General features: G+C 43.7%; 3 protein-coding genes across 3 annotated transcripts; 1 reads left to right on the top strand and 2 right to left on the bottom strand.

The window, feature by feature from the left end:
* Nucleotides 1-3,044: 3,044 nt before the first annotated feature.
* LOC104926285 (troponin T, cardiac muscle isoforms) lies at nt 3,045-4,278 on the bottom strand. The gene has a single exon (XM_074527720.1). The coding sequence runs from the start codon at nt 4,174-4,176 to the stop codon at nt 3,340-3,342; it is 837 nt and encodes a 278-aa protein (XP_074383821.1). The 5' UTR covers nt 4,177-4,278; the 3' UTR covers nt 3,045-3,339.
* Nucleotides 4,279-7,140: 2,862 nt separating this feature from the next.
* LOC109137999 (transcription termination factor 2, mitochondrial) lies at nt 7,141-9,477 on the top strand. The gene is made up of 2 exons (XM_019257003.2): nt 7,141-7,273; nt 8,010-9,477. Exons 1-2 carry the CDS (start codon nt 7,195-7,197, stop codon nt 9,167-9,169), a joined length of 1,239 nt encoding a protein of 412 aa, XP_019112548.2. The 5' UTR covers nt 7,141-7,194; the 3' UTR covers nt 9,170-9,477.
* Nucleotides 9,478-10,074: 597 nt separating this feature from the next.
* cry1a (cryptochrome circadian regulator 1a) lies at nt 10,075-22,847 on the bottom strand. The gene is made up of 14 exons (XM_019276933.2): nt 21,986-22,847; nt 15,113-15,221; nt 14,616-14,758; nt 14,336-14,520; nt 14,146-14,234; nt 13,786-13,926; nt 12,799-13,110; nt 12,514-12,665; nt 12,221-12,423; nt 11,595-11,690; nt 11,410-11,505; nt 11,229-11,306; nt 10,992-11,096; nt 10,075-10,853 (listed from the first exon to the last, which is right to left on the bottom strand). Exons 1-13 carry the CDS (start codon nt 22,141-22,143, stop codon nt 10,996-10,998), a joined length of 1,863 nt encoding a protein of 620 aa, XP_019132478.1. The 5' UTR covers nt 22,144-22,847; the 3' UTR covers nt 10,075-10,853; nt 10,992-10,995.
* Nucleotides 22,848-23,569: the final 722 nt, after the last annotated feature.

The raw sequence follows: 23,569 nt of genomic DNA, 5'->3' as shown, positions 1-23,569 counted from the left end.
CCATCGCTTGTATTGTTTTGTTCCTCGGCGGCGACATTTACATGCAGGCAGTCAGCTCGACCAGATGCTCTGTTCTTTTATGTGTTCATTTATTTACACTTTTTATTTTTTTGGGATTATGTCTCCATCGGGTGAGAATCAGCCAATTAAACCTGCAGATGAAAAAAAGCTAAAAACGAAAGCTACAAGCAGCCGATCGTCAGTTATCTTCTTTTTTTTCCCCTTAATGACTGAGAAATCTTGATTATTTCTACTGGAATACGAAGAAATTAGAAGTTTTATAGACAGACAACACAAAAAAAAGTCAAAATGGTGAGATGTTTCCTGCTTTAGCCACCTGTTTTGGACGTTTTTAGACCCAGAGCGCAGGGGAATGACGGGGGGTGGACATCTGGTGTTGTGCCAGAACAGGAGCCGGCTATGTAACCGGGCTCAGCAGCCTCGATGGACATAACGACAGAGGCGAAGAGACCGAAGAGGATGCTGACTGACGCCAAGCTGGGCTTCTTGATGTTGGACTAGTAAGTAACATTAGCCGGCTGCTGTGTCTTGTGTTGTTGACCTTGCTTGATGTGGCAAAGTTGTAAAAAAAAAAAAAAGAATATAATCATAATAAATACACGTGTACGGCTGTCCATATTTACCACAGTAGGATTACACATTTCTATGCAGCGTTGCTTTAAATCATAAAACACCACAGTTGTGCGTGTTAGATCTACTTTGCTCTAATTAAAACATCCTACAGATAACTGAACCAGAAAACAAGTTCCTGGTCAGAGTTCAAAGTGTGGCCCAGGAAGCGTCAATCATGTGGCGCTTACATTATCCTCCAGTCTCCGCTGGGTACTAATGAGCAGACAACGCCCCCCCAATGAGGCTGCAGCTGCTGTTCCATGGTTCCCTCAAACACACAGTGTTTTTTTATATGAATGACACATTTTGACTCTGTGTGCATCACCTTAAATTGCATGCTTTCTTCTTTAACACCAACACACAACAGTAGCAGGTCTGAACTGAAACCACCACCTGCAACAACCAAACTAACTCCAGCAGCAGCAGCAGCAGCAGCAGAGTTTTGGGAACATCTTGTTCCCTGGTGTGACATAAGTAGTCGATTGATGCACCGGTATGTCTCGACGCTGTCAAGTCAGGCATTTCTCACAGCATCATCATCAATACACAACCCACACCTCTAAGCTGAAGTGGCTGAGGTGTATGTTAGAGTGGGCGTGTTGAGACTGGAGGGGAGGATGGAGGTGGAGGTGGTGGTGGGGTTAGAGAGACCTGATCACATAGGCGGCCTCTCCCAGTCTCTATGGTAACCTGTTGGCATACTGCCGTGTCTGGAAGGCTTTAATGACTTGTCACTGCCATGAGAGCAAAACAGCGGTGTGGCGTCTACAGTTTGAGCCTGACTGAGAGTTTTAAAAAAAACCCACAGGGGAGACAAATATGATATATTCACTGCATATTCTCTGACTTGGTGTTTTCCCTGCTGTGCATTGAAGAAGTCAGTGTGAACAGATTTGAAATGAGAGCCGAGGTGTGAACGGCGATTACTTACTTCCAATTAGTCTCAAATTAAATACGCTGCAGAAACTTGACTGCCTCAGTTAATTGTTTGATTCAATTAATTAAAAATGTATTGCATTCTTCAGAATTAGTTGCATCATGGTCATGGCACTTTTTCTTCTACAAGTGCGTATGTGTAAAAAAAACTGCCACTCTGCTGCCACCTAGTGCATGTAATAATCACTACCGCACAGTCATTTGACCTAAAGTTGGATATTTTTGGACAAAAAGTGAGCAGACATGTCACTGCTGTGTGGTTTAAATCCTTTTAATGATCAAGCTGGATTAAAACTATCATATAAAATCAGATTTTCTAAAGACAGATACTGTTATTTTTAATGGTTAAATCAGATTAAGATTAATTTTGATGCCACAAATGAGGATAGTTGCAAAGTGCATTTCAACTGAAACTTGTTCTTATTGCTGACAAAACCAAGTGCATGTTGTTTTTTTAATGCCAAGAGTAGACCACAGAAGAACCCTTCAGTGGTCACTCTGACAGCAATGGTTTACTCTGAGAAATACCTAAATCTCTGAAACTTGAAGAAGAAAGAAACTTACTGTAACGCACATACTGTAAAGTAGTGCAGTTCTTGGGTTGCTTCCACCCTATCTGTGTACTTGTACTTCTCAGAAGTGTGATGGACAGTCAGTGCTTGTTGCAATCAAGAGACTTTTATAGGTCGTCTGAACCAAATGTTCGTAGAGAAATTGGAAAGATGGTGACTGGATTCTCAAAGATCTGATTTATTTGAATGTTTTCAAATCTTCGTACTGCACCTTTATTATTTTTAGTTTGCTATGTCTGTTTTTTATTTTTTATCTGTTTTATTTGACTCCATTGAAAAAGTTTTTTTTTATCTCAATTTGAACAAAATATTTCATGAAACATAAAGAAATTGTGATAAATTTGGAAAATACATATTAATAAAAAGAACATTGTGATTCAAATCCTTGAATCTTGACTTGATTCATGAAAACAGAGTGAACAGAAACAGAAAAGGGAAAACTGCTTTGAATTATTTTTCTAGTCAGTGTCAATTTGTCTTTTAAATTGCTGTTTGTGTTTGTGAAAACAAGTGTGTAATCGTCTTTTCACGCCTTCTCATTTAGTTTACTTCCTTTTGCAATTTCTTGTTGCGAAGACCCAGTTTTGAAGAACTGGGTCTTCGTGATTGAAGTTAAATACCTTTAAGACATCAGACGCCTCTCTGTAAGCCTTGTGCAGACTCTCTGGGTCGTGGGTTTCACCGTCCAGTCGACAGTTGGGTCTTTTTGCTAAAAACACTGCAGGCCTGCACAGTTAGTCCTAAATTAGCTCCTTAAAAAGTCAGCTGTGCCACACCTGTTGGATCTTAACACAACCACACCCACACAGACAAAATGACACTCAACAGTTCAAGACTCTTTGCCACGAGAAACAACCTTTTTCTTGGGATTGAGTTAGAAAATAAAATGTCACTTGAAAGATATTAAAATGTGTCTTGATTTATTGGAAACAAACGAAAGTTTGGCACCTTATTTCAACCCTTGATCACACGTTTTAAAACATTTGTCTGTGAGCAGATAAAACGAAACCCTTAACAGCTGTTTGGGTAAAAATACCAACACATCCAATCCAACCACAGCTCATGAACAGATGAACTGGTTGAATACCAGCATCTCAAACAATCAGATATTTATACATACAATCCCTGGGATAGCTTTTATGATACAAGTTAGGCACCAAATAGTCCAGAAAACAACTTGGCTGTCCAGTTCTAACAACTACTTCCAGGAGCCAGACTTGCCCTTGGCCCCACGAGACGTCTTGGATGCTTTGGAGCCCCTCTGGTGGTCGTTGACTCGGTTTCGGAGCACGTAGATCTCGTACTTCTGCCTCTTGAGCTTCTCAGCCAGCTCAAACTTCTCGGCGTGCAGCTGATGGAGCCACTGCCAAAGATCCTGCGCCTTCTCCGCCAGCTTCTCCTGGTTCAGGTGGTCGATGTTGAGAGGTTTGCGGCGATCCATCAGGGCCTTCTTCTTCTCCTCTCGTGCCGTCAGCTTCTTGCCCTTCTTCTGGTCCACCTTCTGCAGGTAGCCTCCAAAGGACTTGTTGGTGAAGATCTTCTTCTTCTTCGCCTCCTCCTCGGCGCGGATTTTGGCGGCCTCCTCCTCGCGCCTCGCCCTCTCCTCGGCCAGGCGAGCTTGGCGTTCCCGCTCTTGCTCGGTGCGAACACGCTGTTGCTCTGCTCTGTCGGACCGACGGCGTTCGATGCGGTTTCGCAGGGCCACCAGCTCTTCCTCTTCCTTCTGACGGGTGGAGAAATGCGACTCAATCAACGTCTGAAGGTCGTTGAAATCCTTTTCTACTCTCTTGCGATGCAGGTCATCGAAATCCACCTTCTCGCCGTCAGGAAGCTTTGGAGGAGCGATGTTTGGCACATAAGTTGTCTTGTGCTTTGGTTTGGACTCCTCATGCTCATTCTCCTCTGCATGCTCTTCTTTCTTCTCTACTTCATCATCACTCTGCTCCTTTTCCCTTTCTTCAACTTCTTCTTCTTCCTCCTCCTCCTCCTCCTCCTCCTGCTCGTACTCTTCCACAATCTCCTCAGTATCTGACATGATGGTACCTCGGGTGGCTTTCCAGGGAAGAGAAAGAAGGGTGAACACCAAGACCAGCTGGTGTCTTGCACACAAGAAATGAGGGAGTCTCGGGCGTGAAGCTCGGGGGGTTTTTAAGGATTCGCCTTGCCCATGTGACCGAGCAGAGTCTCCAGAGTGTGGGTCAGCAGCAGGGCAGATTTTGAGACAGATGGAATAGTCTATTTTCTCCTCACCAAGTCTTGTCAGCCACACACACACACACACACACACACACACCTCCCACTTATCCCTGATAGACCCCCTCCCTGTTCCCTACTCTGACCCTGCAGCGCTCCTCATTCCTTTGTAAGGACAAGATGAGAGACTATTTCAGATACACAACAGATGCACACACATACTTGCGCTCCCCCAGTGCCACAAAGCAACACTCGGTATCATCCAGAACAAATAACACCCATACTTTTAAAAAAAGGCCTACTGAGCCTCGGGTGAGAGACAGAGATGTGGAAGTAGAAACACAACACAGCTCATCACGTCGATGTTTCACAGCGAACTCGCTCATCTGTCGTGATAGTGTGTGGTGTTTGTCTCTTAAGTACATCGGGATTTTAGTGACAGCTGTCACATTTTCCATTTTGACATCACTCGTAGGTTTCCGAAGAGCCACTTTGAAGCTCAAAATGTGACTGTGAAGCGCCAAAAACTGCAGTTCCTCAAACGTCCACTTGAGGCTGGTTCCAGAAGTGAGTCAGTCTCCATAAGTCCCCATGTTCAAAGCAGAAATAAACATGTTTACAGCCTGGTACAAAAAACAGTTTTGGTCTCTGTAGCTAATTTCCCCGTTCATGACAACTGTACTGAGGGTGAATTTATATACAACTCACCTGTTCACATTATATTAAGGATTAAAGTTATGCAGGATTAAGAGCATGGATGGTTTGTTTGAGCAACCAGGCGTCATTCGGTCCACCTTAGGTTTCTTAATTCACTTCTGGAGCCTCTAACTGCTGTGAACTTTTGCTCAATTTCCTGTGCATGCTTCCTGACTTGTTAGTACTTTATATTCTTTATATATTTTCTACTTTATTACTTAACACAGCAGTAGGTCGGTGCATTTTAAACGTTGGTATTTGTACACTTACAGCACCACAAAAGACCTCCTATAGGAACGACGACATTCAAGACGAGCTTTACAGCTCGGGCCTCGTCTCCACTTTGGAATGTAATTAAAACATTCTTGCTATTAGAGGTTTTCTGCTTTCAGCGCTGAGTGGATTAAAGTGTAATCGCTCCCACGCGGAAACATTTAAATGTCTGATGTCAAGAATTTATGTTCCCGTCGTCTTGAGTTATCGCTGGAAAAGGACAAACGCAGTTTTTAGAAGATGAGTTAACAGACGGGGAGTGACAGGTGCTCTGAGAATCCCAATTAAAGTGTTCCAGCACGCCTCCTTAGGATAAAGCTTCTGGTGTGTCATTCTGCTGTACATGTACGTGGCAGATAACACAGCATCTCCCTGGGGTTGTCTTTCAGTAATCATCTGGAGGTCCGGCAGAGTGAAAATGATGCCAAATGTGGCCTTAGAGGGACAAAAAAACTAAACTTAATGCCTGTGAGATGTCTCATGCCTGTCACGTCACAGAGTGGACAGAGCTCCACTAAAACACGAGGACAGCAGCTGGTTCCAGTATAATCACTCTTGGTTACTGGTGGCAAGGGACAACTGTGTCTATCTGCAAAGAAAGGCAACAAATGACGGCTATAAATAGCGACAGCCTCCAGTGTTTAACAATTCAAAATGAACACAGAGTTCTTTAAAAGAAAGAACAGTAAGGAGGTTGTTGAAGAGACGACGTTCAACCAGAATAAAGCTGTCGTCCGATCATGGCCTTGTGCTTCTTTGGTCAGTTTGGTTCAGTGAGTTCAACCTTTTCTTAACTTAGAGAAGTCGAGCAGATTCTTCTGCAGGGTGCACAGTGACCTCGTCTGGTTAAAACTGTGCAGCACAATCACGGTTCCTGATTCCTTCAGCCCATGCTGAACAAAGTGAGAGGTTTAGAAATGCAAAAATATTGTTGTCAGTTCTAGTAACATCTGTGGATGATTACATCCTGTATGGTTAGTCCCCAGTATATATTATAAGCATATAGATCGAGAGCTAGCTCTATGAGAATGAGAGGAGAATAGAGATAGGTCTTGGGGATACGAGAGATAAGCAGTGTATTGATATTGAAGTAGTAATAGAGACCGAGATATATATAGTATATATATGATATGTAATATATAGATTGGCTATCTAGACTAATAGGATCGTAATACTAGGATATATTATAGATAGTAATAGACTATCTGTTGTAGAGTATAGTATACCCCCCAATACTATATTATGGATAATGGTAGAAGATTACATATGAGATATGTATAGATGAGTTATAATATAAGCGAAATATATATATGAGTTCATAAGAGACTATTATACTATAGACGATAGGAGAAGAGTGAGATATATATATTGTATAAATTCATCATACTTATATAATACATTATATATATAATATAATATATATATATATTATATTGTATAATATTATATGTATGTATGTATGTATGTAGTATGTATGTATGTATGTATGTATGTATGTAATTGTATAATATTATATATTATTGTATAATATTAGTCGTAATAATAATAATAATAATCATAATTATAATAATAGTAATAACAATAATAATTTATTATTATTGTTATTGTTATTATTTATTATTATTATTATTATTATTATTATTATTATTATTATTATCCTTTGTGTCTGCTTTTTCTCTGTTTTGGGTCTCATGGACCTCTTTTGTTTTTTCCATTACTTACCATAACATGAATAAAACACCAGCAGGAGTCAGCAGTACACGTGTGGCGGCCACAAATGGTCCACTGGGCGGGACTGGACATGAAGCACCGCCCCCCCCTGCGGGCTGCAGGCACATGCCTCTCATGTGTTTGTCCTCTTTGTCTCCGCCCAGCTGCTCCTCTCCGTGTTATGAAAGCAGAGAGCAGTGACAGAAAGAAGACAGACAGAGAGAGAGACAGAGTCTTCCGGTGCCAAAGCTGTGAAACTGGTAAAAATATCTGGTTTTATTACTAATTTAAAATAAACAGACATTCTTGGTGCAGTCATGCATAGCTATGATACTGCACAGACTGAACATGTACCAACATGTTAATGTCACAGGTGCAAGCCAGCAGCAGTCAGAACACAGTGTTCCTTCTGTTAGTGCCAGCTCTGAGGACAAGTTATTCATGCATGGCAAGAAGCAGAGGTGCAATGTAACAATGCACATTTACTAAGTTCTGCATTGTACTTGTGCCTGAATATTTGCATTTTATTTATGCAACTTTCTGCATCTATTCCACCATGATTGAGATGCAAATACTGTACTTTATTACTATTTATCTATTTGTTGATTTTAAGTTTTAATGATAAGCTAAATAAATAACAAATAAGAAACTTCTTAAACTAAATAAACAATTAAAACTAGCTGCAAAATGCATCGTTGCAGAGCTGAAAACAGGTTGTGCTTCTGTGAATATGTGGTTGTCACACTCCCAACATATCATATCTTATAGAATATGATGAACTGATGTCGATTAAACCACCCAGCACTGTGTGAGGTACTTAACATTTAGCACATTTTGAACATCTACAGCCCAAAAACATCATATATTTGACATAGCTGCACTATGAATACTTTTACTTCTAATACTTTGAGTACTTTTTCCTGATGATACTTTACTTTTACTTGAAACCACAAGCCGGAAAGGTTTGTAATCTTTCTTCTTCTGTTCTCCATGCAGATCCACTACAGTCGTCCACGATGCTCCGTGTCACCGCTGCCTCCCTGTGCACCTACTGCCAGAGGATGAGGCTCCTCCGGCCTCCCTCTGCTTCCGCCTCCACGCTAACTTCTCCCGACAAAAGACTGGAGAACCAGCACACGGTGGACTCCCTTTACAAACTGTCGGTGGACATCCGAAAGCTGCGCAAGTTCAAGGGCTGGGTTCTGTCAGAGAGCCCTGCATATGCGACTGAAACTGCTGAGCTGCTGAGGGACATGGGCGCGGACACAACGGTAATCACCCGCATCCTGGAGACTCACCCTGAAGCTGTCCTGTGTCGGCCAGAGGACGTGGCCGCCCAGCGAGACCTTTGGATGTCCGTGTGCCCCAACAAGCACAAATTGATGAGGATCATCGAGAAGTTCCCGTCTTCTTTCTTCACCTTAACTCACCATAGCAACCAGCGGGCCAACATATCTTACTTCCAGAGTCTTCGCCTCAGCAGGAGGACCATCGGAGAGCTGATGGCCAGCGCCCCGCAGAGCTTCTGTCGACCTGTGGAGCAGAACCAGGAGGTCATCCACACTCTGAGGGAGACCTACCTGGACCTGGGCGGAGACGAGGTCAACCTGTGCCTCTGGCTGAAGAAGCTCCTCAGCCAGAACCCGTACATCCTGCTGCGACCGGCTGAAGCCTGGAGGGACAGTCTGGGCTTCCTCAGGGAGCAGGGCTTCACCACGGAGGAGCTCCTCAGCCTGGTTTCAAGCCTCAGAGCCTCCATCGCAGAGCTGCGACCAGAGGCCATGCAACTGGCACTCGCCTTCATCGAGTCGGCTTTGGCTTGCTCCATGGACGAACTCAAGCAAATAGTGATCCGTTGCCCTGCCATTTTGTACTACTCCTTGCCCATCCTGGTGGGGCGGTTCCAAGGATTGATGGATGTCGGAGTGAGCACGGAGCAGGTGAAGGAATGTCCGAATGTCCTGGAGCTCACCACACAAATGGCGCTCTATCGTATCCATAAGTTGGCCTCCTACGGGTACGATGTGTGCTCTGGAAGCCTGGACGTTATCGTGGGAACAAAGACGGACTTTGAGATGAGTTATTGCAGGGTGGACCTCAGGCAGCAACGACCGCTCTTCAGCTCTGTAGCTCCACTCATATCTGCCGAGGACTGAAGGTTGTTGATACACTGCAGGGATTTACGACTTTGGTTATGTTGAAGATGGAAGAAGGACGATTAAAATACCAGCAACATTCAATGAAACTAATGTTTCAGAGTCCTTTCATTTAATGCTGGGGGCTCTTAAAATATGACACTGAGTGTTTTGAAATCTTTTTGTATTTTATATGACAAATATATCAAGATATATACCGACAAGTGTGCACCGATCATTGCCAGTCATTGTCGTAGATTAAGATTTACTACTGATGGTGACAAAATGTAACTGAACATGTCATGTAAGCAATAAATGCCATGTCTAAAGTTGTATTTGTTTGTTAAGTCTTAAAACCAGAGCAACCAATCTGACTTATTTCATCGGCTGTCCTCTCCAAAGTTAAGATCCATCGATCACCTGTAATATTGTGTAGGAGCACCTCCACTTACTGCTTCTGGTGCCATGTGTTTCCCCACGTAATGCTCACAGTGGGTCGGGGTCATCGTGGTCACCACCTATCAGAACCAAAGCTTTAACTTAACAGTTTATTTGTTGGATTGGACCACACAGGTAAGGCTTCACTTGCCAGGTTTGATAGGTACTGACCACTGCGGACGGAGAACACCCCCACAAGAGATCCAGTTTTGGAGGTGCTCTGTGTGACCACCCCTCTGTCTAGCCACTAGGTGTCACTGTTGCTCTCCTTGTGGCGTTTTACAGCTGCTGAATGGAGGGGTGATCAGCTACGAGCCTCCATAATCCTGCAAACGCTCTGTGGCGTGATGACAGCTCGTGTTCTCTTCAAACACAGTCAAACATCCATTCATGTTTACACTCCTGACAGCTACACGGTGTTCTGATTTGTTTCGTTATGGCTGATCAGTGTAACACTTCAGCTTCAAAGAACAGACTGAAACCATTTGTATATTTAACCCATGTTTAATTAAACAAGCACAGAGAGAGGACACAAGAACAAGTGAAGCAGTTCTCTCCAGTGGTACATTTATTGAGGGGGATTATACAGGTCCATGATGTTGACACCATGATATGAAGATTCTCTACTCGCCTGTCGCCTTTTTACACGATAACATCACGCTGATGTTGCTTCTACGGCGGTAAGGAACAAAAAACGACTAGTACTGAGATAGAGAAAGGAAATGATGGAAACATTAATGTTGATACGTCGGATGGCTCGAAAGGAGGGAAGTACAACAAATGAGAGGACAGGCAGCGGTGTTAGATACAAGATTTCTCATCGTGTTTTGGGAATGGACGGTCTATAAATGTTTTCTTTTTTTATTGCAAATTTTCCAAAAAGAAAGAATCCATCCACAACGATTTCTCATATCAAAAATATATCAGTGGGTCTATGGCTACACAAAGAGAGAAAACGCACATACAATATCCAAATATGTACAAGTTGTATGTGAGCTGAAATTAGCAAATTCATTATATACACAAAGACTTGTTGTCCCGGCAATATTAAACCCCGAACATAAAGAGAACAGCCGCTCCAGTGCTGTCTGGGCCGGGCCGTGCAGTCCACATGATAATATACAGTCCCAGTGAGAAACGTGCGAGTGTGTTTTAATGGTGAGTTTCTCCTGAAGGTGTGTTCATGCAACAGTGTAGTGCTGTAACAAAAAAACAACAAAAATGTGTCCATGTCGTGTCGGGCTGTGTTCACGGTCTGCAGACACTCCTGTGAAGAGACAGAGAGGAAACACACTGAAAAACGTCGAATGAATGAACTGATACTTTATCTCTTTTTTTGTATTTCGATATTTTTATCTGCCTGACCTTTCAGTTGGAATAAATTGAAATAAAGTTTCGAACAAACCTTCCTAGTGGCTGCTCTGTCTCTGAACTTTAGAGCCTTTGCAGCTCCTGGAGTCCTCATTGTGCCGCTTGCCGACGGTCTGAGAGGTGCAGTGGTGTTCGGGTCCTTGAAAAACACAACAACACAGTTTAGGAAAGTCGCCTTGAAAACAAAGTTTTATCGCCTCTGTGGATAACAACAAAGAGCTTTTGGATTATAAAGTCACGGCTGATACAAACTGCTGCAGGCACTTCTCACCTTTCTGAATTACGGGACCGGGAATCTGCTGTGAGCCTTGGGCATACCGCATCACACTGGCACTGGTGCCTGCGTAACCTGAAATTCAAGGACAATTTCAGGACACGTGAGTGTTGCATGACACCATGAGGGTAACAAACACATGAAAATAAACATCGTGACAGATGAAATGTTTGCTCACCCTGCTGCGGTGTGCCGATGCTTTGTGGATCTCCCTGCATGTACATCATGACGCCGCTCTGCCAGTCTCCCTGCGAGTGAACCGGCATCTGATAGCCTGCGAAAACAAAACAACAAGTTGAAGTTCGCTGGCAGAAAATACAAAGACGAAGAATCCAGGACGACTGTAGGAGGTAGGCTGCTTACCAGATGGAGCTGCAGCGTCACGCGAAGCCTCAACAGGATATCCCGACTCACTGTTGCCGTTACCGTTGGAGTTGGACGGGACTGTAGCCAGAAGGCCTGAAGACAGAGACAACACACAGTCAACACATCGTACAAAGAAACAAGGAGATGCAAACAAACAAAAACAAAGGAGGAGGAAGGGAACAGTCTTTAATTTAACTTCTTCAGAAGCAGCAGATCTTTTTAAAAAGGTCTAAATTTCGGGATATAACCTCGACCACTGAGTGTGGATGATCGAGGGAAGAATCTCTCCATCATAAAAGAGAGGCGAAGGACGATGTACGGTATTTGACTGGAGTTTTTAGGCGCACGTCGTCCTCTCCATTGATACCGAAAAGTGTGACTGCTAGTTAAAACTGCAGCAAATATGAAAAGGCAGCCAGATCAAATATACAGACATCAAGTCTGCCTCGTGACTTGAAGCTATTTACACCTGCTCGGTTTGTTTTGTGCTTGTTCACTTTTATTTAACAGCCTTTCAGAGAAATGAGGAGTCATTTCAGGTGATCCTGGTTGATCCGGTTTCAAATCAATAATTAAAGATGTCTGTGAGAACCGACTCCCTGTGCCTCGCGCTGCGTCCTTACCGAGGCCTCTGTAACAGGAGAGCTGCTGGTAGATCTGTTTCATTCGCTCGATGTTGATGCGGCTGGCCTCTGCGTGGTTCACCATGGGCTTTGGGTAATGCACTCCGATGATACATTTAGCTGCCTTCTGCACGCTCTCCGGAGCGTTCCAGGGGTCGTAAATATACTTGGCCGGGAACCCTCTCAGAATGGGCAGGTAGCGCCTGAGCGAGGAGGTGGAGAAGGAGAGGATTAGTGAGCATGCAGGACCACGCCGCAGTGAGAACGAGCACCAAATCTAGATGTCGGCGTACCGTATGTAATCTCCGTTGGGGTCTGTGCGTCGGCCAAATCCCACGGGGCAGTAGCAGTGGAAGAACTGCTGGAAGAAAGAGCTGCAGGAGAGCCACATCCAGCTGCCGGCGTTCACGCTCCAGTCTGCGTCCAGCAGCAGCTCCTCGAACACCTGAAGACGCACAAGCAAGGCTCAGGTTAGCTGAGACACACAAGGACTCACATGGACTTCAACAGAAACTGGTCTTTGTTTTTGTGCTTTTACCACGAGAATGGATCTGATACTTTCAAAACATTAAAGCTACCTTCATGCCCTCCTCCCAGCCGATCCACAGGTCCCCTCTGGTCAGGAAACAGGCCACGGCGTGCCTCGCCAGGTGGTGGATCCAGCCCTCCTGCCTCAACTGAGTCATGATGGCGTCTATCCAGGGGAAGCCGCTCCGGCCCTCTGCCCATTTGGCGAGCCCCTCTGGGTTGCGGTCCCACGGGATCTGAACGCAGATGGGGTTGCTCTCCATCTTGTCGAAACAGGGGTTGTTGGTCGCCGCCGTGTAGAAGAACTCGCGCCACAGCAGCTGGCCGTACAGCGACAGAGGAGGAGAGCTGTTCTTCTTCACCTGGCGGGGATGAAGGAGTGATTAGTGATTATCATTTCTATTCATTATTTCAACATCATTAAAATGACTGAAAACGCAGATTTTAGGAAACTTGGACTGCTGCAGTCAGCACTAAGTATTTAAACTAGTTAACTGCTGAAAAAACATTAAACTTCCACATGACTGCTGCCGAGTAAAGAAAGAGAGCAGGTTAAAAATAAAAGATCGGTTTCGATTTATGGACTGTAAACACAGAAAATAAGAGTCTGAATAAAAACACCACAAGTGCAGAACAGCAGGATGACCATTAGGTGGTGCTATAAACAACAGGACAGTTACTTTTGAGAGCCAAGGAGAAGATCTTCCATCTTTCTCGCACTGAAGTGAAGCATTAAATACTTCTAGGTTCTTCCATTCATTGGAGTCGGGGTGGTGCATTTTGGGTGTGGTGGTAAAACGCAGCGACCTACAGCGAAGAGGTTTCAACTTGTGGAAAAACACGTCACGCTGCGGCTGCTAATCAGACGATCAGACCGGTTGAAGCTCCGCAGTCAGCCTGAAAAGTGTCTGAAACTGAGACTAAACTCTAAGCTCTACCTACCTACCTGTCGTGTTCTGGCTTTGTTTATTTCTTGTAACCAGCTTCTAAATCTGAGTCTGACTCTGTTTAATCAGTACAGGTGTTTATTGACATACCTTCCTGTAGAGGTCGGTGAGTTTGAAGTAGAAGAGGCGACAGGAGAGGCAGCCGAAGCGCAGGTACGGGCTGAGGCCTGTCGGGCTGGCGAGCAGAGAGTTGGAGTTCATTCTGGGACGCTCGAAGTTGGCCACCCACGCCTGACGGAAACACAGATAAGATATGAAACGATGGCATCAAGGTTGGAGAGAAGCGACCGAAGATGAACGTTTATCTCAAACATTAGCTGCTTTTCGGCGACAAATATTCAGGTCAGAGAGCCGATTTTTGTAGGTTTGTGAAGCATTTTCTGCTGATTGTTCTTCTTTCAAGCGACAGGAATCCCCCTTTAAACCGTTCACTCGTCTGATTTGACTCACCTTCCTCTCCAAATGCCTCTCAAGTCTTGTGAGGGCTTCGGTCTCTCCCCCCGGCCACACAGCTGAGGACAGACCTTCGGTATCGAAACCTGCACATTAAAAAAAACAACAAAAAACATTACAACGTTAAAACTCTGCCTGTAATCTTGAGTTTCGGTTTGATCATGGTTCGTCTTCTGGCTTGACTCACCAAGCTCCTCCAAGGACGGGACCCCAAATTTGTCGTCGTGGTCGTCGGACAGCGGCGTGCTGCACTTGCCCATGATTTCCGCCGTGATGGACTCGGCGGGCAACTCCACCGCATCCATACGACTGATGAGGGTCTGGAATCGCTTGTAGGTGAGCGGAGACTGACCCCCGTTCAACTCTATGATCCTGCAGGAGTGAAATGAGCAAGAGTAAGAGTTAAAGACCCGATGGAGGCGTAGATAACGTCGCTTTTAAGCAGATTAGAGGTGATATTAACTCACTTGTCCAGGTCATAGAGTGTGTGGGAGATGCGGACTGTCACCTCCACTCCAGCCTCAGAGGCCAGTTTCTTAATAGCTGCATCTCGCTCTTTCCCAAACGGCTCAGAGTCGTACTCGTAGGACAAACGAGAAATGTTCCACTCCTGGAGAACAGATACAAAAAGTGAGCTACAGTTGTGGTGTGCACAAACACACAGATTACACAGCTAGGACAGTACTGAATGTTTCTCTGCCACCAGATAACATTCAGTCTGTTTTCAGATTGGCCTTGACCAAGATCAAGGAGTCGAGCACACACACACACACCATGCAGCCTCATGGGAAACACATAGACAATATTACGTTCACGCGATGCTCAGAACACGGACATATGATCCAGATCTGGTGATTTTACTATGTAACAGTGACGTAAGAGTGATGTAAAAATGGGTTTTCTCCACGACACAGTTTAAACAGTTTATCGGGTGCAACATGTTTAAATCGGACGGCCGTGTCACCTTGAAAAGTCTGGGAAAGACATCAGTGGGTTGGCCTCGAATCACAAACAGTCGAGAGTTGAGCTTACGGAGGCTGGAGTCCAAATCCTCAAGACTCTGCAGTAAGAACCTGGAGGATGATACGAAGAAAAACAGGGATTAAAACACTGACTGTTAAATGTTAAGAAAGATGTTCGGTGTCAGGAAGTCTCATGATGCTGAAGCTGGAAAAAAAGGGTCAAAGTTTGAGAAGGCGAAGAAGAAGATGAGAAAACTCTCGTGTGATTATTTCAGGTTGTTCCGGCTTTGAGAAGCGAGATGTGAAGCAGCAGCGTCAGTTCAATTTGCTCTTTGATATGCTAATTTTCGTGCAGCGAGGTGCGGCGAAATCTATTCAGACAACTTACACGGGGAAGCAGTTTTCTAAAATAATATATCGCCGCCGTCACAACGCGGTGCTGACGCATGGGAAAGCTTCACGAGTTTGGAGATTTAAAAGTACGTGACCTAATTGCATAAACTGCGGAGCTGACAGAAGAGGAAAGAGAAGCTCGTTCTTTGTTAATGTGCATCCTCCAGAGTCAGCGGGGTGAGGATGGAGGTAACGCTGTAGATTCATGTGGCTTTAATTTCCTTTCATTCGGTTTCACTAGTGAGAATATACTAATAAACTTTCATTGATTAATCCGTCGTCCAAATTTCTTGTTTCATCAACAATACAAAAATATTCCGTTTACTGTCGCAGAGGCTGTGTGAGTCAGAAGAAACGTCAGTTGCCGGGAGAGATGGGAGGACAACCAGCAGCTTTAATAGTGTTGAAGGAGCCCATTAGTGGTAAATGTGTCACTGCTGGTTAGATAACAACGTCACAGGCCGAACACTGGACTGTAGCGCTGCATGGACGGCTTTGTAGAGCTGAGAGACGGAGAAATAAACAACCTGTTTTACTATATCGAAGAGACGGGGTTGGACGGTGTGGGTCGATGGATGTCCTGGTAGAGCAGCTTTATTTTTTCCATCACATGTAAGGCAAAGATACGACAAGTGTTGTTGGCTAACGTATCTGATACGACCAGAAGTATTAAAGGAAGCGTTGAAATATGAACGAGGAGACAAATCTCTTTGGTTTCCATCGTCCAAACTATTAATGGCCCTGAATTTCAGAGTCACCAAGGCTTCCTTTTTGATGATCGATGACCTGTTTCATTTGTATTTTAAAAGGGGGAATGTCTTTGGATTTCAAGACGTCACTTTGAGGCCGTTTAGGCTCCTTTGCCTAAATAATTAGTTTGACGATGGAAATAATCATCAGTTTGCAGCCCTGTTCAGCTCTGAAGTGAGGAGTGTCGCATAATTCCCTCCATACCAATCACTTTCTGGAGATAAATCTGTGTTTTACACGACCTGTGGCACCAAAGCGCCTTTGTTTTATTCCACATTCTCCATCGTGGGAACTCATTTAAGCTGATGTTTCCTTAGCTTGAAGCGTCCGTCATATAAATTCTGAGTAATACCTCCCGACATCGGTTTTATCACCTCGTAAAACAGTCATTCCTAATGGCGAATAACCTGAGATGAAAATGAAATGAAACGATTTTCTTCTTTGTGATCCTGACAGTTTAATCGCCCAGTTTAACGCTCACTCGGCATGAATAAACATGTGTGACCCGTGGGCCATGGAAATGGAGACAGTATTCCTCACATGCGATCTTCTGACGGCGATTTATTCCTAAAGAGACGGAGCATGGACTCGTTCTGGAAGCCAAATCACGCAGACAGTCAATGTGTCGACCGACCTGAATCCAGATTAATCATCACAGCGAGTGACGTCAGTGAACAGAAACAAACGCTGACCCGACGGGAGACGACAGATCCTTCTCTTACCGTTACAGCAAAGTAATAAATAAATGTGTTTGGTGATTATCTGAGCTGTTTTGGACTGAATATGAAATGTAAACAGAGCGCACACACATGCATGCAGACAGAGCGGCACTAAGATGGTGCTTCCTGTGCTGTTGCTATAGGTACCAGAGGTTGGAGGTGGAAGCTTGCTCTGAAAGGACAGGTGGGAGAGGAAACTTCTCACTGACAATGAAGCTAAACTACCCAACTGTAACTCTCCTAATTATATTTAAATTCATAAATATTCGTGCAGTTGTGAATCTGGTTTTTAAAGAGGCTCGATGGTCTTCAGTCAGTCAGAACAATGCCGGCTTTCATTCAGGTTTTGGCGAATGTGGAAGTCTGATGAATCATCCACATTCTGATGTTATTATTCATTTTGAAGGTCGTGGATTTGAGTGTAGGCGGACGTTCAAGAGCAAATAACACGAGGGTTGAGTATGAAAAGCTCTGTAGACTGATACGGGCTGATATGGAAGTCAGAGGTAACTTCACCATTTCATTACTGATTAATCTGATCGTTTTCCCATTTAATCAATCAGTTGTTTGGTCTCGGTCTTTGATTCTGACAAAAAATCTGGAAAATTATGAACGCTGTTTGAAGAGAAGGCTGTTTGAGAGTTCACATTTACATTCAGGCCCAAAGATATTGAAAGAAAACAGAAATTTGTCACATTTGAGAAGCTGTGTGTGTCGTATCATTGACCAACAGGAAGCTACTGTTGTCTACCAAAGCCTTTCTGTTGTGCTGATTGCAAGAAAGTTGGACACCGAAGGGACTACATCACCCATCTAGCATGGGAAGGCCTGCTGCCACCACAACCCGGCTCAGGATAAGAGGAAGGGCGCAATGGATGGAGGCGAAAGTTGATAGGTCAACCAGGGGTGGAGGGTATGGTTGTAATTGTAGTGATGTTCATTGGACGACATCATTAGACAGCATCTTTAAGTTGGTTCGTGCAAATTTTGTCTGATGGGACATTTTACTGCAGAAAACCTTTGAGTGTTCTCTTGTGTGTTTTTAAAGTTTTCTGCACTGACGTCCTATTCTGAACCTTCGGGAAGTGGTGACGTAGATTCAATTTAACTTTAACATTCAGTGTTTTCTTTTTCCAGGAACTCTCTGTGTGCATTTACATCTGGAGAGACGGATTTAGTTCAGGAATGTGAGACGTTATGCTCCTGACCCTTAAAGACATACCGACTGACTCCATGCGCAATCCTGTTTGTTACGAAACACTCTACACACCGTTAACCACCCAGCTTAACTCTATAGTGTAAAGCATTAATGTAAATAAGAGATATTCGGGGTCTCCTGCAGTAGCAGAGGAGGCAAAAGTAGGTCAAAAAGACAAGAACGGCGGAGGGTGGAGTGTTTACTACTAACACAGTGACCTACTTGCGCCACGCGAAACGGAGAGTTATTGTGATTATGTCATCTGGCGTTGACCTGCCTCATTCACCCATCGAGGATTATGCCAGAGAGCTAAAGTACAGGGCTGCATGCTGCTCACTTCTTCAATTGAACAAACGATAACCACGGTGAGGACGTGTTAATTACAGGAGCTGCAGGCTGCGGGGAGCTTTTCATAGCCTCCTGCACAATCCGCCCATTGCATGATTTTATAAACACCGTGAGACGCAAAGTCACAGAAATGTTGCAAAGCTAGAGAAATGTCAGCGGAGCCTGTGGTGCATTATTATCATTTACTTGCCAGGTTATTAGGAACACTCAGCGAACATTAATGTGCTCTGAGAGGCCGATCAGATGGAGGCACGTCGCTACAGGCGAAGCACGTCAGACAAAACATCTGCTGCGCCCAAGGAGCGAGGCAATCAAGTATGATTAAGCCGTTGCTACGCGACTGGATGAGGAGGTAAATAAGTCAAAGAAACAGTGCGGACAGAAGGGATGTGTTGTGTCCGATAATATCAATCTCTGCCCAGCTGTTAATACTGACATCAGAACAGGAAGGTGAAGAAGTAAAGCCTGATTTAGTACGACTCGACGCCTCGGCTGAAAAGTTGAGACAAAAACTTTCTAGAAAAATGCGAGAGGAGGACGCGACTTTGATCCTCTTGTTGCTGTTACCGATCGAAGGGTTTGAATCTCATTTACATGTCTAACATGTGCAGAAGTGCATGGGTGAGCCGCATGTGAGTTTTGCGTCACCCTCAGGCTGCAGTTGCATAACTGTAACGAGCGTAACATGGATGCTCTGTAACAGGCGAGCCTTTGCTGCTGCTGCCCTGCTCTTCCAGTGACGGCATGGCACCGCAATGCAAACCGGAGCGCGCAGCAGGAAAGGAAAGAAAAACATCCAGCGGGAGACACCTACTGCACTGTAAACCTCAGGAGCTCTTTCAGTCAGCAGCTGCAGTTTTCCACACAAATGTGGGCATAAACGTCTAGGTAGACTTCAGACGTAACACTCATGGTTAACTCTGCTGGGCGGCTTAAAAGCCGGACAAAGGCAGTGCGGGTTATAAGTTTGCAAACGGTCCTCGCTCTTATCTCGCGTCACATGAGCCCCTAAAGCGTCATACACTTATTTGTGTCACCAGACTCATACAGCGCAACGCTGAAAGCACAGACAGACACAGAGGCGGGGAGTCTGCTCAGGAAATGTCAGTTATGTAAAATGATTTAGGGCTGCGAGAGAGTTCACGGTTTGTCATTTTAAAAAGGGAAAAATCAAAACTCTTTAATTTCAGATCCTCAAATGTGGAAAAAAAAAAGAATATTTTCTGGTTTCTTCAGTCAGAAAACTTAACGTCTTTGTGGTCTGGACAAAACTATTCGTTTACGTCACATGGGAAACGGTGATCGACATTTTCTGACAGTTTACGCCACCATCCTGACAGCCCTGCCCTTTTCTAGAAATCAGCAAAGACGTGGATCATCGGTGGACCGAATGACGCCTGGTTGCACAAACAAGCCATCTGTAACTACACCTACCTGTCAATCAAAGTGTCCACGCTCTTAATCCTGCATAACTTTAAACCTTAATATAATGTGAACAGGTGAGTTCTATAAAATTCACCCTCAGTACAGTTAAAATTAGCTACAGAGACCAAAACTGTTTTTTGTACCAGGCTGTAAACATGTTTATTTCTGCTGTGAAGTCATTTGAACATGGGGACTTATGGAGACTGACTCACTTCTGGAGCCAGCCCCAAGTGGACGTTTGAGGAACTGCACTTTTTTGGGAAGTTTGCCACTTGGGTCAAATTCAGCCAATAACTCCTGAAGTGTTAAATGCTCGTTGCGGTTTAATTTCCAGTTGAGACTAAACAGACAAACCTTCCACGACTTGGTCTGAAATAAACAAAGAGATCAAAACAAAGCTCGTTAATTTATTATTCTCAGCTCTGGCAAAAGTAGGAGGCTCATTAAGTCTGGAGACGTTTCCCCATTTCTATCTCAGGACTACATTAGTCGCTCGGGATATCGGAAAAGTTCGTCTCTGCCAAGCGTCTAATCGCTGTAGGAGAAATAACGAATGAGCGTCCTTCACAATCTAGTGTCTCGGACCACAGTAAAGTGTGGATCTGCATTGGAATGAGCTGTAAAATAAAGACTGCAAAGGGAATAATTATAGTTTAGCAGGACGGTGAGGATCAACACACCAAAATACTGTTTACCAAAGTGACTGAGCTTCTTATGAGAAGAAAACGTAACATATTAAATGTGATGTCAGCCTCCTTTAATCACGTATCCGACAGAATAATTGACGTTTTTGTTGATTATAGTTTGATCTACCACTAAATCTCATGTAATAGGGCGCAAACCACTTTAATTAGCGGTGCGCTGTATCTATAAATCATCTCACTGACACTAATTTGATAATTACATATCAATGATAATTTGTTATGTACTATGGTGACAAGACAAATATCAAAAAGATACCTAGTGCAATATATAATAGAGATATTCTGAAACACACTGTTTACAGGAGCCAAAATGTGTATATAGTACAGTATATATAGTTGTTTATTTGTCGGAGAGGTTGTGTAGTATGACCTCGAGTACGGCTTGAATATTTTCTGCTCGCCATCTCGTTATGTTGTTATTCTTGTGTTTAATAATGTTTTTTGGTTTGAGCGAGTCACAGTAAAGAGCCTGTTAACTGCCTCTTTTAATTGAACGTGGTCGCTACACTGTTTAATATTATAAACTGATTTGTTGTTGACAATCTAACAGTCTAAGACACTGGTGATCTCAAGTGGAAGACTCCAAACGTGGCATGAGTACGTCTCATGCTTGGAAATATTATGAAGAGTCGGGCACATCAGGAGTAAACACCTGAACAGGATCGACTGGATTCTGACGTCTGTCACGATGGCGCCGTGAAACGTTTGATAAAGACTGATTTAAAATATTTGTTTTGTAATGTTTTGTTTTTAGGATTTCTATGTTCGACAAGAAGTGTGTTTATATCGTTACTATAGACACTATAGACACAAGATAATATTCCAATGGTTATTTTCATTATCAACAAATCTGCTGATAACTTCAGTGATTTGTTATTTATATTCAGTTTCATGTGTGAATGGCTACACGTTACACATATTTATACATGTGTGAATGTACAGGAGCTTTATGTGCATATTTTTATTTTTTATTTGAGATATTTTAGGTTGCAGTAATCTTTTATATGCAGTTTATCTCTTTTATATTGTTATATAACGCTTAATGAATATGTTAAATGTATATACCGTCCTCTGAGACACACGTTTTGACATCAGGCTATAGTACATTTTAAAATATATCCAACTTGCTCTTAAATTAGACAAAGAAAGGTCACTTTTAAGAAGCTGGAAGGGGCAATAGTTGCACAAAAAGTTATTGTTTCATTCCCAAAAATGCAAAAAAATGCACTTTTGGATGTGAAAAGTTCAAAACAAAAACACCACATTTGCACATTTAGACGCATGCACTCGTCTCCACACCTCATGCATGTTGCTGTGTGTGCAGGTGTGCTTGCTCACCTCCACCTGTTGATCCCAACGTTGGAAGAACCCGCGAACCAGGGGTCGAGGATGTAGACGCAGCGGACCGTGTCCGCGCCCAGCAGAGATTCCTTGAGGGACGGGTTGTCGTGGAGCCGCAAGCCCTTCCTGAACCAGTGGATCGTATTAATGACCATTACTCAACTGGACGAGTCTTTTATATATTTGTCCCTTTTATTTAAAAAAAATCCAGTCACAAAAAAAAACTGAAGAAACAAGGGAATCCAAATATGAAAAAATCCTTTTTTTTTTAAAAGTGTAATTACTTTTTAAATTAACCTTGCTCTAACAGGACCTTTTCCATTATGTCGATGAATTTAAAAACCGCTATCTGCTGAACCATTTGGGCACGAGACGGCGCCCACGCGCGCTCCCGTGAAAATGTGTCCAACCCAAACGCGGCGGACTTTAGGACCCGGTTTCAGATGACGAGCAGCAGCGTTGCTTTGTTGTATAACTTGTTTTTTTTTTCTCCGTATAATCAAAAAATACGTGATAAACAAACCGGATTATAACGTTTAAACACTCTAAAACACGTTGTTTTAAGTGTCAGAGGGCTTTACTTAGCTTTAACTCGGCGGTTGAAGCTGCTCAGACCGTAAAAGCTGGTTATGTAAATACGAATTTACATCAACGGTTATGTCAAAACTCGTCCTAACGGTAACCGTAGCGAGCACTTAGCTGTTATATAAATTCGTCTCTCGGTTCGGTATGAAAATCTCCACCCCGGTTTGTTTTCAGTCTGTGTGTGTGTGTATATCTCGAGAAAATCCGTCGTCAACGTCCACGAATAACCGCTCAACGTCCAACGGCACCGCACCTACAGCCTCAGTCAGTCCGTCAGCCGCTGGCTCCACCCACCACACACAGCTTCGAGCCTTCTGATTGGTCCACACGGGCTGAGTGCGTTTGTCGGCGTGGTCACGTTTCTGCAGCGTGCTTTTCCCCCTCCGTGCCATACAGTGATGGGGAGTTCGTTATTTTTTAGGGAGTCGGATCATTTGACTCTCAGCTCAACAAGAAGAGCCGGCTCTTTCGGCACCCAAAACGGCTCTTCATTTGACTACTTATACCTTTCTTTCTTTCGTTCTTTCGTTCTTTCGTTCTTTCTTTCTTTCTTTAATCAAATCAAATCTGATTTTATTTGTACAGTGGTCCCTCGTTTATCGCAGGGGATACGTTCTAAAAATAACCCGCAATAAACGGAATCCGCAAAGTAAGTTTAACAATTATTATACATGTTTTAAGGCCGTAAAACCCCTAACCACACACTTTTATACACCTTTTCACACGCATTTTGTACAGTACTCCCTTAGTTAATCAGGGTTAGGGTTAGGGTTAGGGAATCCTGATTCTCTCTTAGCCAATTTAGGACGCAGAACACAATGTGCGTTCATGTGCTGTAAAAAAAAGCATGCAAAATTACACTAAAAAAATCTGCGAAACAGCGAGACCGCGAAAAGTGCTTTGAGTGGTCGGAAGACGAAGAAGTACAGTCCATTTACCATTTACAATCTGTACAGGGAGTGACACCCTCGGTCCGAGTGAGGAAAAACTTGCCCA

Source organism: Larimichthys crocea, chromosome XX (genome assembly GCF_000972845.2).
Source record: "Larimichthys crocea isolate SSNF chromosome XX, L_crocea_2.0, whole genome shotgun sequence".
Lineage (NCBI taxonomy): Eukaryota > Metazoa > Chordata > Actinopteri > Sciaenidae > Larimichthys > Larimichthys crocea.
The sequence above is the reverse complement of the archived record's forward strand: the minus strand, read 5'-3'. Positions and strand labels throughout refer to the sequence as shown.

Bases quoted from the DNA above. Each gene is read 5' to 3' on its own strand.
- LOC104926285 (XM_074527720.1), bottom strand. From the start codon at position 4,176: ATGTCAGATACTGAGGAGATTGTGGAAGAGTACGAGCAGGAGGAGGAG.
- LOC109137999 (XM_019257003.2), top strand. From the start codon at position 7,195: ATGAAAGCAGAGAGCAGTGACAGAAAGAAGACAGACAGAGAGAGAGAC. The intron at 7,274-8,009 runs GTAAAAATATCT...TTCTCCATGCAG, and splicing joins GTGCCAAAGCTGTGAAACTG to ATCCACTACAGTCGTCCACG.
- cry1a (XM_019276933.2), bottom strand. From the start codon at position 22,143: ATGGTCATTAATACGATCCACTGGTTCAGGAAGGGCTTGCGGCTCCAC. The intron at 14,235-14,335 runs GTGAGTCAAGCC...TTTAATGTGCAG, and splicing joins CCCGTCCTTGGAGGAGCTTG to GTTTCGATACCGAAGGTCTG. The intron at 11,691-12,220 runs GTAAGGACGCAG...CTCTGTCTTCAG, and splicing joins CTCCTGTTACAGAGGCCTCG to GCCTTCTGGCTACAGTCCCG.